The following is a 13,422-nucleotide window of genomic DNA, read 5'->3' as shown; positions in this document are numbered from 1 at the left end:
TGCACATCTGGTGCTAATCAGCAAAGCTTAGACAAACGCACACATACAAAGAGACAGACACACACAGGCAAACACTTCTGCAAAGATCCCCTCCAGAAAATCCCTCTCAACTCCTGAACTTCCGACATGGCCGGGGTCAACACACTTGTCCTGGATCTATTAGTGCACACACCACAACCATGTAATAGGAGCTGGTAAGTTATTACAGTACAAGGAGTTCTCTCTCTTACACACACACACACACACACACACACACACACACACACACACTACATTTAGCCTCGCTGCAAAGGGACAACAACAGCACAAAGCCATTCATGTATATTAAAACATTTGTTCAGTGTAATAAGTGGGTAGAGAGGGATAAGAGGGTCAAGAGAAAATGAAACTATGTTCAGAGCTGTTAATAATATGAGGTTAAGGAATATCAAAACACTCACCCCAGTCAGAAAGAGTATAGTGCAGTCTGATAGCTCAACAGGTAGAGCTGCAATATTTCCTAAATATTAAATCCTGAATACATTTTTACCATTGCTTAAAATGCATCCACTCACACACACAATAAAGTCTGGTACAGTAGCACAAACATCACACCATAAACTAGCGGTATCATGTATTAAATGATTCTGAATACTCAAAGATATTACAAACTTTCACAAATTGTTTGGCAACTACATTGGCGCTTATTAAGTAAAGTTAACAGCTGCATTACAATATTGCTCTAAAAGAGATTCGATTTTTTTTTTTTTAAATACTGCTGTCCTTTCGTCTTATTCTAATTTTATCTGCCTTGAATGGTATCATTTTCTAGTTTTAAAACACTTCTTATCATTGACAAAAATGCTAAATACGTTAGATTTATTATTTCTACTGCATTCTAATGTTTCATAAATATTGACGAAACTTAATGCGGCAGAAATGACTGCAGCCATGTGCTAATAGGGTTAGGGTACACATAGGCTGTAATTGAACATGTACTATACTGTTCATTTAACTCTTTAAAAAAAAAACCGACATACCTGCGTCCACACGTTAATAAACCTGCAGGTCTGATGAGTGTCACGTGTGTCTGGTCCTCTCTCCAGGTGAGGAGCAGGTGGGCGGCACACAGCAATATTATTTTCAATAAGTTAACTTAAGGTCTTTAATAATACCTAAAAGCTATCATGAGTCGAACTTACTCATTCCTTCTGGTTAGTCATGCTGTATAAAATCCGTTCCAGGTTTTTGCAAACTAGATGTTTCATGTTTGATTAGTTATAAATCGCCCCTGGTCACGCCAGCTAAGACTAGTTTGGGAAGGTTTTGAATAATATTTAACAGACCTTTTCTAGAGGTGAGGAAGTTTACCTGAGTTTAATTTCCCACGTCTCCATCCTTGTGGTGTTTTCAGGTTGTAAAAGTGAAACGTGCTGTTTGAAAACATTTTTTTTTTCTTTGCGTGACTGGTGGTCGCATTTCGATCTTCTTTGCTTCGAGTTGGCGGCGGCGCAGAAAGACTCGATGAGCTCACTGCTGCCCCCTGTGGCCAAAAACGTATGAACAAGACCCTCACGACTGTCTTGTCATTAAATTGACAAAAGGGTAAATATGTCCAACAAATAACTGTATAAATATACAGTAAGGAAATAAGTGTTAATACCTTTATGCAAACATTATAGTTAAAACACTCTCTGTGGTTTGGAATTTGCTGAAGTAAAACTAAGTGTTATCACACAAACATACACCTTAACGTCAAAGTACCATCTCTCTGGTGAACAGTCAGTGTTTGATTAACTAATTATATGTAACAGAATTTTGTAATTTAATTACATAATATATGTAATTTAAATCAGTTACAGTCACTGAGAAAAAAATATGGAAAATAAATTATTTATTGTTCAAAAGTTGATGATTACAAAAGGGTTACATCTAAATATAGGCTATTGTGTTCAGTAAAAAGATTTTATGTAGAATATAATATTCATTCTGTTGCTTTGCGTCTTTTCACCTTCAGTCTCACTTATTCCCTAGCCTAGGTCAAGAACAATGTTGTAAATCAAGGTCACAAAACAGACGTTGTGAGCATGCTTGGTATTTTTGCTATAACTCACTGACACACCTCAATAAAACAGGGCTGTCATTAGTGCTTTGATTTACACAAGCGCTCTTCTTCTTATGACAAATGAAAACTAAAATGCAATCACATACACAAGGATGGACAAAAAGTCATCAGAAGCATTGTGGACTATGAGAAGGTCAATATCCCCTGAGTGACATTGCTTTTAATCAGTCAGTATTAAGGACATGTTAAGTGATAGATATGATTATGATACAGTTAGTGATTTTGTAATTGAATCTGACAAAACATTTGCAATGAACAAATTCATTGATCTTCAAGTGATGCGAAACGTAATTAATGAATAATTTAAGGACATTACTTTCAGGTGCAAACATTTGCAGTACCAGCTGTGAAGCGAGTTAACCACAGGTCCAACTTTACTTTACATCAGCTGTTGACATTACCAAACGCAATAATGTGATGGTTTATGTTTGAGACTTGATGGCCTGTTATGTTATGTTGTAATCATTTACAATGAGTCATGCTCTAAAAACAATTTGGAGACTAATTAATGAATTTTTACCACAAGCACAGCCCCAACACTCACGCAATGAGGCCTGCTCTACCATCGTACACCAAACTTTAAATGTAATATACTTTCTGCTGATCTTAATGATGAACATCCAGTGTCTTTTCTATGCTGACAAGAGACAACCAGCAACATATTAATTTGATTCCAACAAAGTGAAGTTAATATGGTATGTAAACTCTTGACAGCCTCACATTGTAAAGCTCTACCTACCAAATGATCTATGTCATCAACAAATCTTTCAAGAGAATTTAAAGCCCTCATAACATTTTGTTATATGTTTCATAAACACATTGTCATTGCTATTTTTTGCATAGATCACAGAAATATGTCACTGATACCAATAAACTACAAGTAATTTTTATCAGGAAAGGTCCAGATATGAAATTTATATTAAAGGGATAATGATGCTGGTCTGTTAGGTGTGTGCTGTTTTACATTTATCCACAACTGACATACACATGTCAGTTAAGTGGAATCATAAATTCTATATCTTGCATTGCCCTAACATAAAAATATAATCTTTATCCTCATTTTCTACATGAGTGTAATTTTTGAATGAAGACACACTGTGACTCACTATCAATATGTTATCTCACACCACATGTCACTCCCATAACGAAGCACTCTACAGCTCCAAAGCAATGCTACTTACATTTTGGCTTTTCAATAATCAAACAGTCAAAAAAAGGCTGGACACGGTGTAATCTGAGGCTGTTCCATCGATGAGACCTCTTCCCTCATTGCTAACAAACCAGCAGGGGATGCTTTCTCCATTGTTCACATCCCTGCTGAAGTTCTTCTGCCACTGCCTAGCCAACATATATTTAAAAAAAAAAAAGGATTATGAGAGGCATATACATAAACAGAAATGCTTTTTAATCTTGAATGCAGTTTCTGCATGTGTTCAAGCTTTATAAAGTAGTGCACCTGGTCACGTTGAGCGTTTGTCCCTTCACATACATGGTGGCATCCAAATTCTCTTGGACTTCACCTGGACGCAGGTCTGTCACCTCAAACTCCACGCCATGGTAGAACTGACCTGCAGAAAAAAGGCTTACTTCATATCTCTTTTATGAAAAGAATTAGGCATTGTAAAGCATAAAATAGCTGCTCAGTCATGAGATGAAACTTTCTTGCAGCTCTCTACCTAGCAGACCGTGAACTGAAGCAGACAGGTGGTGGCTGTCCAGAGTGTAGAAACCCAGGTAGTCTTGTTGGTCGTGGCGTCTCTTCCAAACCTTTGTGTGTCTGATGACCATAAATTTAACTGAGTGCCTCAGCGTCACTATCAGGCTGCTGTTATTAGTCAACCTGAGGTCCATACTAGAGGAGAAACAAAAGAGTTGTGACTTATAGCTGACAGCAGCACAGCAACACAGCAAAACTATGATCATTTTATTTCTTTGTGATTCACAAAAAAACTTGCTTTTGTCAAGAAACCCCCGAAGAAGCATAGTTACTCACTGGGTATCTTTGAGGGAGGCTGTGTCAGACCAGACCAGCTTCACCTGCTTGCCTTGGTGAAACACTGAGATGTCCTGAGTGCTCACCTCCAGCATCACCCCCAGTTTCTGGTGGCTGATGCCAAAACGTCCAAAGTAGGTGTTGACGTTAGCATCAGGATCAACTTTCTTCTTGCCGATAATTTGGCCATTTACCAAAAACCCTAAATATAATGAGGAGGATGACTTATGATTGCTTCTTGAGAATCCCAGAAAAGAAAAGTGTGTTTGCCTTTTAGAGTGACTGAGCGAGTAAGACTCACACTGACCTGATTTTGCGTCTCTGACCAGATTGAAAATGGTTCCTGGTTTGTCGTTGATGTTGAAGCACAGAGCGTCATCTCTGTCTAGCAGCTCGATCATGAAATGAGGATCTCCATCCACTGCAAAAACATCATTAAAGTGTTATGTAAGGCAAAAAGCAAATATGAAAAAGAAAAAGAAAAAGAAAAAGAAAAGGAAAAAGAAAAAGAAATTGCCTTCTAACTTGTTTACCATGACCTGTCACATTTTCCCTGTTCTCTGTCAGCACTAAAGTAAATAATAATAAATAATAAACGTATGAAGAGCTTACCATCTGATGTACTACGGGAACTGGCAGCAGTGGCCGAGGAAAAGCCTGTTAAAAGGATACATAATGTAGTATCAACGCCTTCGGTGATAAATAATATTAATTATGTTTGTCAAATTATTAAATGAAGAGATTTTTCATACCATGGCGTCTCTCTGCTTTTTGTCGTTGGTCTGTAAAACAAGGAAACCATGAAAACAACACAACATAAGGCTAGACAGATGTCACTGGCAAGGCTTCACACATTGATTAAAAAGGTTAGTAATGATATAAATTGTGTTGTATATTTGAAAGACAAGCCAACAGCTGCGTACTAGCATATGTGGGTCGAAAACAATCGACCTGCCCAACAATGTTAATTTTCTTTTTTATATTACAGAAGAAGAGGAAGAAGCTGCTACTATCTAATTAAACATGAGCAGTCCTATTTTCCCTACCTTCAGTGAGTTTATCAGCGATCAAATAGTCTCCTGCTCCGTCCTCAGTTTCAGGCTTGGTGACCACCATGGAGGTGAGAGGGGTGACAAAGCTGTAGCGCAGGGACATTACCAGAGCCTTGGCTGTTGCACTGTCTTTCGCCTGCTGAGTACCGATGTCACTGGAAGAGAAAACAGAACGTACATGATGTGTGTGCAAAAAAACCATCATTCCTGCATCACAAACTGATCTGAGCAGCTTCTCCTGTTAATCTGACACAGTATGAAGAGAAACCAACCTCTTCTCCAGTAGCTGTTGGATGGTGAGGTAGGCCCACAAGCGCTGAGTGAAATTCCCAAAGATATACTCCTTTTCTGGGTACATAGTGTGCCAGTCTACCACACTGGCCTTTCCCTGCCCGTGGAAGTCCTCTTCAGGCTATGAGAGAATAAATGGCATTACAGACAGAAGAGGAAATGATAGGAGAGCAAGACTTTGAGTCTACAGACACACCAGCAGCTCTTCATAAGCTAGCTGACTTCAGTGTCCTAATAATGTCACAGCAACGCCAGCATGCTTTCAGAAGGTTTAGTATTTATGTTCAGCATCCAAGTTTAACATGTACTAAATTCCACAGTAACCCATTTAATAGTTGTTGCTCAAATTTTTAGAACAGTCAGATGTGTTAAGAATAAAATGGGAACAACTGTCATAGCACTTTGCTACTCAGGCCCTGAGATATGTGTTGAAAGTGTTTCTTAAACAGATACATTAAAAACACCTACAGCACAAATCACTTTAAGTTTGTTTATATCTGAAAGGTAAACTAGCTTAAAAATGTGAGCAATCTCAACTTCAATAATTAGTTAAATATAATGTTATGAGTTTTGAAAAGCAGGTAGACTGGTTCACTGAACTTGAGAAAACAACAAGTTATGTTGTATTTAAGACATGCACGGAATAGTTTAGTCACAGACATAATGATCACATCGACCTACAGTAATTTCCTTTTATGTTTTCTCAATTTAAAGAGCCAGTTTCTCATTTGACATGACTACATCTGCCACAGTGAATTCACTTCTAACCTTCATAAACTGTTTTCATTTTAATGAGAAGAAACTATAACTTCAAAGACATGTGGCCAGTTTCCAAATGAATAGGTTCTTTGAACTACAACAAATCAGAGTCTCTGGAGAGCTTCAAGTCTCAAACAATGCATGCTGGGAAGTCTGTTAATATAAAAATGTTATTTAATTAAAAACTGTATTTAATCAGTTGAGTAAACTCTCAGCAGTACATTCATTCAATTCATGTTTATAAGTTCTGTTTTTTTTAAGTTGAAAAAACATAAAATATTAAATATTTACATTAAGGTAATGAGAAAATATGAGTTAAAGTCCTACAGGAAAACTATCACTTTTTTTTTTTTTGTCCAATTGATGTACAATGTCCCTCTTACAATTAAAGTTTGCCGCAGGGACTGTTTCATCAATGCATATTTGTTTTGTCATCACCAAGATAAGTCTTATTCTTGTTCTAATATTGCTTGCTGTCCATTTCTCACCCCGTGGGCCAACACCTCCACCAAGAAGTTATCCAAGTAATTTTCACTCAGCTGACCGGCCACCACAATCTCTGAGCCGTTAAACAGCTGGCTGTGGTGGGTTTTGGTCAAGAAGTCCACTGAATTGTCTGGATAAAGCAGTTCCACCTTCAGGAGCAGAGGGCTGGACACTTCTTTGTAGAAACCCTGAAACAGAGACACACTCCAAATCAATGCAATATCTGTTTCCCAAATGTCCTTGAAGGTACAATCAACCATCTCCAAACTTGCATTGACACTGCCTTTACAGTAGCTATATTCCTTTTCTTATGATACCTTAAGTTGAATGACTACATCTGAACCCTCAAAAATTCTGCGGGCCAGTCCTTTGTTTTGTCTGCACATCACATCCAGGAAGGAGTAATCCACATCATTTCCAAATCCGAGACAGTACAGAGACATCTTCCCACCAATAGCTGAGTGTACATTGTCCTGAATCTTCGAGGTGTCGGACACCCCTAAAGAGGCAAGCAAACATGCATCACATATAAGGACGAATAAATACAATGAAGTTCATGTATAAAAGTTACTTAACATCTTACATTTTTCAAGAGCTTACCAACCCAATGAAAATATTGAATCTAATAGAAATCAAGTTAATGCATTTACAAATCAGCTATTTAATCCTGAACAGACCTTCCAAACAAAACGACAAATCTATTGATTATTTTTAGGAGACAACCAGTTTTCAAAATGTTTCTGCACAGACAACGTGTTTTTTTTTTTTGGTCCAAGCCAGCTCACCATGGTTTGGCATCCCATCAGTCAGTAAAATAATCATGTCTGCACTCCTTTCTGGAAGTTTCTTATCTTGTCTTTCTCCCATCAACATGCTCACGGCCCTCAGTACAGCATCATTGATATTGGTGGCTGAAAGGCAATGACACAATGAACAGATTAATATGAAAATCTCCTGAAGCAACATTATCATAGAGAAAATCAAGTCCTCATTATATTATTTTAAGGAATTGTTCAACATTCAACGTTTCCTATCGTTTCTGTTCGCTGTATAATTATCCATAAAGACTGGATACATGAATCAACAGTCAGCCTGGCTGTGTCGTAAAGTACCAAAGAAATCATACTGAACATAAAAAGAAGTGGTTCCAATCTTCTTATTCAATTCTCTTTAGCTCTCAACTTTTGTGTTTTACTCTTTATTTATCTGATTCATATCGTCCATATACTCCTTTGACATCTCTCTTTGCCTTACATTTTTCTTTCCTGTTTTTTAAACAAAGAATAGAAAATATAAGGTCAGACGTTTTGAGTATTTGTGATATTTTGCTTTAATCCTCTGTTCCCTGCTCTGCATTCAGTACTAGCCTCAGATATAGTTTGCCCATAACATACTGTAAATGTATGTACATATTCAAACTGTGTTTCTTGCCATCTAAACAAGGAAATGAAAACATTGAACATAAAAGTTTGTGACACTTGTTTTTCCTCTTACATCCACTTTCTTTCAGTTTCCTGACATAGAGGATGGCTTCAGCGACATTTTCCGTCGTTGCTTTGGTAAGAGAGTCCTTCCAGGGGATAACCTTGTCATCAAACAGGACAATAGCAAAGTGGTCCTCCTCATGGAGGTCTTGCAGAATGGCAACCATTGCGTCACGGGTCTGCAAAGGTTCACAGTTCCACATATGAAGCTCTACTTACAGAGATGCATACAGTATGTACAGTACTTACACATCAGTGTTTTACCTGTTCAATCTTTGTTCCTCCCATTGATCCACTCCTGTCAATCACAAACACCACATTCTTTGGGACTCTGGCCAGGTCAGGGGGGGAAAAGAAGTGTACAAAGTATCCATTCACAATCTGAAGGGAAACATGGCATCTGATTAAAACTAATAGCTCAAGAGCAGCGGTCTGTGCATGATTAAAGGGCTAGGGAAGTAAAAATACAAGTTTTTCAGTTTAAAGTTCATTAAACAAAGTTGTCAGCTCTTTTCAGGAGCATCTTTGATCATAATACAGTGCTTTCAGTGATATACTGTAACTGCTTCTCATGCTGACCTGAACTTCCCCGAGGCTCTCATCTCGTTTCACATCATACTTGATGATGAAATCTCCATTAATTATTGAGCCTTCACAGCCAGAACACCTCTGCTGCTCCACTGTTGGTGAGAAAGAGATGTGTGCCTGAGAAACAAAGAAATTAATTTTACTTTACATTATCCTTTATACTACCATTATTAATAATGCTAACATTATATGAAGAATAAAGTGCAACACTAAAGATTTTTAACTCTTTACCGTTGTGTCTGTGACTGTTTTCTCGACCAGCGGGAGCAGCTCATTGGTAAGGAAAGTTGCCAAGACCTCAGCAAAAGTGATACCGTGTGGTTCGTAGATGTCTGCTAGAATCTGTCTCCATACACACACATACACACACACACACACACACACACACACACACACACACACACACACACACACACACACACACACACACACACACACACACACACACACACACACACACATAATCGATGAAGCAAATCAATTGTGGAATCATTGCCACGTAAAGTCTCATTAATGTTGGCACAAATTTCCTCACACTTGCTAATACTGGAGAACAGAGTTAAGTTCCAGCTCATCCAGACTATTGCTGAGTCGTGTTTACCATGTTCACCAGAAGAATTCATATGAACGGCCCCCTCGGCTGGTATTCAAAAATTCAGACCTCGCAATTTCCTAAAACCTCTGAGTTCACAAGAAATGGCAGAGGCCAAGGAGCTAAGTTAAATTGTAATTTTTAGTCATTTAGGTTTTTTTGTAAGGTAATAATACATCTCAAAAAAAGTTTGTCTCATCTTTTATTCTACCATTCTGTCTTTGCATTTCTTGCTTTTCCCCACCCGCCTGATATCTTGCTGAACTGTTAGCCTTTGTTTAATGTCAAGAGAACAAGGGTGTTTTTGCATCTATGTTGTTGTTGCCTCGCAGCGTTGTTCTCACTATCAACCACTTGATTGTCAAACATACCGCTGTCCTAACCAGGAGCTCACAAGTTCCATTTGAAGGCATAACGTGTCATTATCAAGAAAGATAAAAGAGGACAGTGTGTTCAACCTGAAAGTCCTGCACCGGTTGTTTGATTTTAACTCGGGTCAAAATCTCATATTGGCCCAGTTTCCTCTGAAGGAGCTCCTCGTAGGTCAGAATGAAAGTCACGCTGCTTTTGGCAGCAATGTTGACAGACACTGAAAACTTCTCCATTTTTCTCCCAGAGGCTCTGAAACAATGGAAATTGATTATTTTTATGTGATGTTTACACCACATCATGTTGAAAATCTTTGATTATCTTCAGTCCAACACACTTGACCAGTCCAGCAGTCTGTCCAGAGGAGACAGCCTTGTCATACTGTTTCTTGGCTTCCTCTTTCTCCTTCACCTCTCCAGCATACACCTCACCATACATTTCCCTGTGAGGCACAAGGACATTTTGTTAAAGTATGAAAAGACATGCTCTATGCTCACTGTCGAAAGAGCTGAGTTTTTACTGACATGCTGAAGTTGGTGATGAAGGCAGTCTTGGGCAGCTCCACTTCAAAGAAAATTTCCTGGGAGGCATTTGCATTGTTTAGAGACTTGGAGGTCATGACAGTGTGGGCAAAACGAGACGTCACTGTGCAGGCGACTCTCACACTGTACACCTCCACCTTTGGAAAGAACAGACAGAGAGAGAAATGTGTTATTCCAGTAGAAAAAGATGTTTATTTATAGGTCAACAGCTTCAGGATGTCATAATCACACAATATCTAAAACATCACTACACCAAACAAGACTAGTGGTAAAAACGAGAGGCAGAGTTTCAGCGTCTCCCCCCAGACTTCTGGATCAGATGTCATGAGAAATGTCCACTTAATGATTTGTGTCACAAAACAAAAAGAGGTCACTGTTCTGTAGTCACAATGTAAGGTGAAACTTTCAGAGTTTCTCATACTGGCAAATGCAAAAAGGAATCAAGCACAGATGGACAAATCACTTCAGGCATGTTTATTTTCTCCAGTAAAGCGAAGAGAAAATAAATGCATGCCAGTGCTCACCAGGGAGAGAAAAGCAGGACAAGTGGCATCTGGAAGCAATGAGGTTTATGGAAAATGTGGACTTCATTTTGCAATGTCTAACAATGCCACTACTGTAAGATAGAAGCCACCAGCTTGACTGTTTATTTTTGATTATTATATTATCATACAGTTTTTAAAATTTTTTTTATATCAGTATCAAAATTAGTTTCTTACATTTGCAGCGTTTGCAGCTCTTTTCTGTGGAAGGAAAGTGACAAGACTATTTTCACCATCATGACATCATAACACAGCACAAATAGAAGGATCAGGAAATAGGTTGTTTCTACTCTTGTAAGTACGTATTGCAAGCCGAGTACCTTTATTGACCTGGTGCCCAGAGCTTCTTTGGTCTCCTGGAACACAACACAAAATGACTGCAGTGTTATTGAGAAAAGACACAGGGTTTGACAGAGATGGGCACAAAATGTATGACTTGAGATTTCTCACATTATTAAGTGATACGTTGGCATGAAATTCTCACATAAAAAATGGTTTTATACATGAATCTGTTTTTGAATATCTTCATCGAAATCTAAGTTGCCTTCTCTATTGTAAGTGTCACAAACTGTCTTTTAGAGCAGTTTTTCCAGAATATCAAGCAACAAATCTAGTCTTGTCTGGGAAGCAAGGTGTGGACCCAGAACTGTAGAAAGGACTTAAGACAGGCGTGAGGAAGATTTATTGGATCGACAAGAAAGGAAAAAACAACAGGCAACAACAGGCAACAACATGCAAGGAGGGAAAGCTGTTAACAATCCATCCAAACATGGAGTGGGCTAATGCTCTGTACTGTATATAGTCTAGAGATGTGCAGAGGTTGGGAAACTAAGGAGGGCCAACTAGTGGAGACTTGACGCATGGAGCAAGAGGCGGCAGGAGAAGAAGATGAACAGATGGCAAAGGTTGACAGAGGAGTCATTGCCATGACACACCTTAAATGCAGTAGAGAAACTGATGTCCCTGCTTCTTCGTAATGGACTACTTATGGTGTTATTGTTGAAATTTGGTGCCAAACAATGAATCCAGTAAAATGTTTTTAGTCACAACTCTCAGGTCAGGTGTGAAGGCCCTATATAATATGTCATTTCTTGCCCTTACAAATAAAATGTCACAATCTTGAGAAAATCTTGAGAAATCTTTAGTCCTCGACCCAAAACGATGGCATGAGATGTCATTCTGAGACACCTCCACCAATAGCCAATTTTGAAGTTGAAAAAAACAGAGTTGCTCAAAAATTTCAGGCTAAATTCTAACTGTTGTTTTTTGTTTCTGAAAAATGAATGTTGTACAGTCAGATACAGAAAACAACAACGACTTTACCACTATCTCCCACTTCGTGACAGGTAATAAACCAGCTGTACACTGTCGACGCACAATATACACGGGCCTAAAGTTACATTAATTTATTTCAGAATTGGCTTATTGTGCGACTTGACTCCCTGAAAACCAATCTTAACTTTAAACTTCTAGAAAAAAAACAAATATCAAGTTTTGACCACGTACAATTTTGCAACATTAGTACAAAAAAGGCCTTGCACAGCCTGCACCATGAAATATACATCGCTATTAACACTATTTTGAAAAGAAAATATTTCAATCCAGTATCACTTTAATGATCAGCATTCTTAGACTTGAGTCTTTTCCTGCAGTTGGCTTAAGATGATTTTTCAAACTCCCCTCTGTTTGCAGGTGTGTTATAAAAAATGTTTAAATCACTCCAGCAAACAGCAAAATTGTCTTTAAAATACTAGTTTTATCACAAAATAATTCTGTAAGCTGTTGCTGCATTTTTGATGCATTGTTGTTGTTCCCGAAGATGACTGTGTAACCACTGCCTTGGCATCTTTTTCCAGACTTGGTAATTATGCACTCTACACAGGAAACAACATTGTGGCTGTTGGAAGACCTGCAGAACCCATCACTTTCTTTGTGCCTGAGGCCTGTTGATGGGAAGATTTTCTCTTTTAACAGGCTTTCATCAACAGACTTATCCTAATAAGATAGTAGCTGACACAGAAAACAACAAGTGTTTAAATGCAAATGCTGCATATTTAGCTTCTTATAAATACCTGTGTCAGAGCATCTCTCCTGGAAACAACCAGATCCCCCTGAGCTTGAGCTGGAAGCCAGATGCAGACCCATAGCCACAGCAGCAGGACTCTCCACACCATAGCCATGCCTAGGAATCGGGACAGCCTCTCCCCTGGCAAGGCTGAAAACAAGTGTGGAGGGAATTCGAGGCATGTGGGGATCAAGTCTTCCCAAAAGAGGCACTCCGCCCAAACTCCAGGAGGAGGAGGGACCTTCTGCATTCACCACTCGCACACAATGTTTTCGTGAGTCAGAATGCATGGTTTCCTGTAAATAGGTATATGTTTATGGGATTAAGGAAGTATGGAAGAGTTCAATAGTCCAAATTTGCTGATCCAGTGTTTGATTTTAAGGTGTACAAGGTGTGTTCTCAATGCATGCATAAATGCAGTTTTCAGGTCATATAAATCATTGGGTTTTTCTTGGTATGAATGCATTTATTTGTTCTCCAGATGCTGCAACATGAATAAGGATGATTATATCATGATAAAAATGTAAATTCCTAATCAAATAAGTATTAATTGCT

The 13,422-nt window shown here is 38.5% G+C and overlaps 1 protein-coding gene across 1 annotated transcript; it reads right to left on the bottom strand.

Moving 5' to 3' along the window:
• Positions 1–1,885: 1,885 nt before the first annotated feature.
• On the bottom strand, positions 1,886–13,001 carry LOC138198659 (inter-alpha-trypsin inhibitor heavy chain H3-like). The gene is made up of 22 exons (XM_069150244.1): positions 12,875–13,001; positions 11,123–11,158; positions 10,980–11,003; positions 10,243–10,397; positions 10,056–10,160; positions 9,808–9,970; positions 8,989–9,099; positions 8,749–8,874; positions 8,434–8,550; positions 8,180–8,348; positions 7,471–7,596; positions 7,003–7,184; positions 6,688–6,873; positions 5,422–5,561; positions 5,144–5,304; positions 4,850–4,879; positions 4,710–4,754; positions 4,405–4,518; positions 4,098–4,299; positions 3,781–3,956; positions 3,561–3,672; positions 1,886–3,442 (listed from the first exon to the last, which is right to left on the bottom strand). Exons 1-22 carry the CDS (start codon positions 12,980–12,982, stop codon positions 3,304–3,306), a joined length of 2,727 nt encoding a protein of 908 aa, XP_069006345.1. The 5' UTR covers positions 12,983–13,001; the 3' UTR covers positions 1,886–3,303.
• Between the last annotated feature and the right edge of the window lie 421 nt (positions 13,002–13,422).

This window comes from Embiotoca jacksoni, unplaced genomic scaffold, assembly GCF_022577435.1.
Source record: "Embiotoca jacksoni isolate LCO1_2020_lvr unplaced genomic scaffold, fEmbJac1.0.p SCAF_1, whole genome shotgun sequence".
NCBI lineage: Eukaryota > Metazoa > Chordata > Actinopteri > Embiotocidae > Embiotoca > Embiotoca jacksoni.
The sequence above is the reverse complement of the archived record's forward strand: the minus strand, read 5'-3'. Positions and strand labels throughout refer to the sequence as shown.

Excerpts from the sequence above, each read along its gene's own strand:
- LOC138198659 (XM_069150244.1), bottom strand. The coding sequence starts at position 12,982 with ATGGCTATGGTGTGGAGAGTCCTGCTGCTGTGGCTATGGGTCTGCATC. Across the intron at positions 11,004-11,122 it reads TGGGCACCAGGTCAATAAAG|AAAAGAGCTGCAAACGCTGC; the intron begins GTACTCGGCTTG and ends TTCCTTCCACAG. Across the intron at positions 8,551-8,748 it reads AGAGCCTCGGGGAAGTTCAG|ATTGTGAATGGATACTTTGT; the intron begins GTCAGCATGAGA and ends GTTTCCCTTCAG.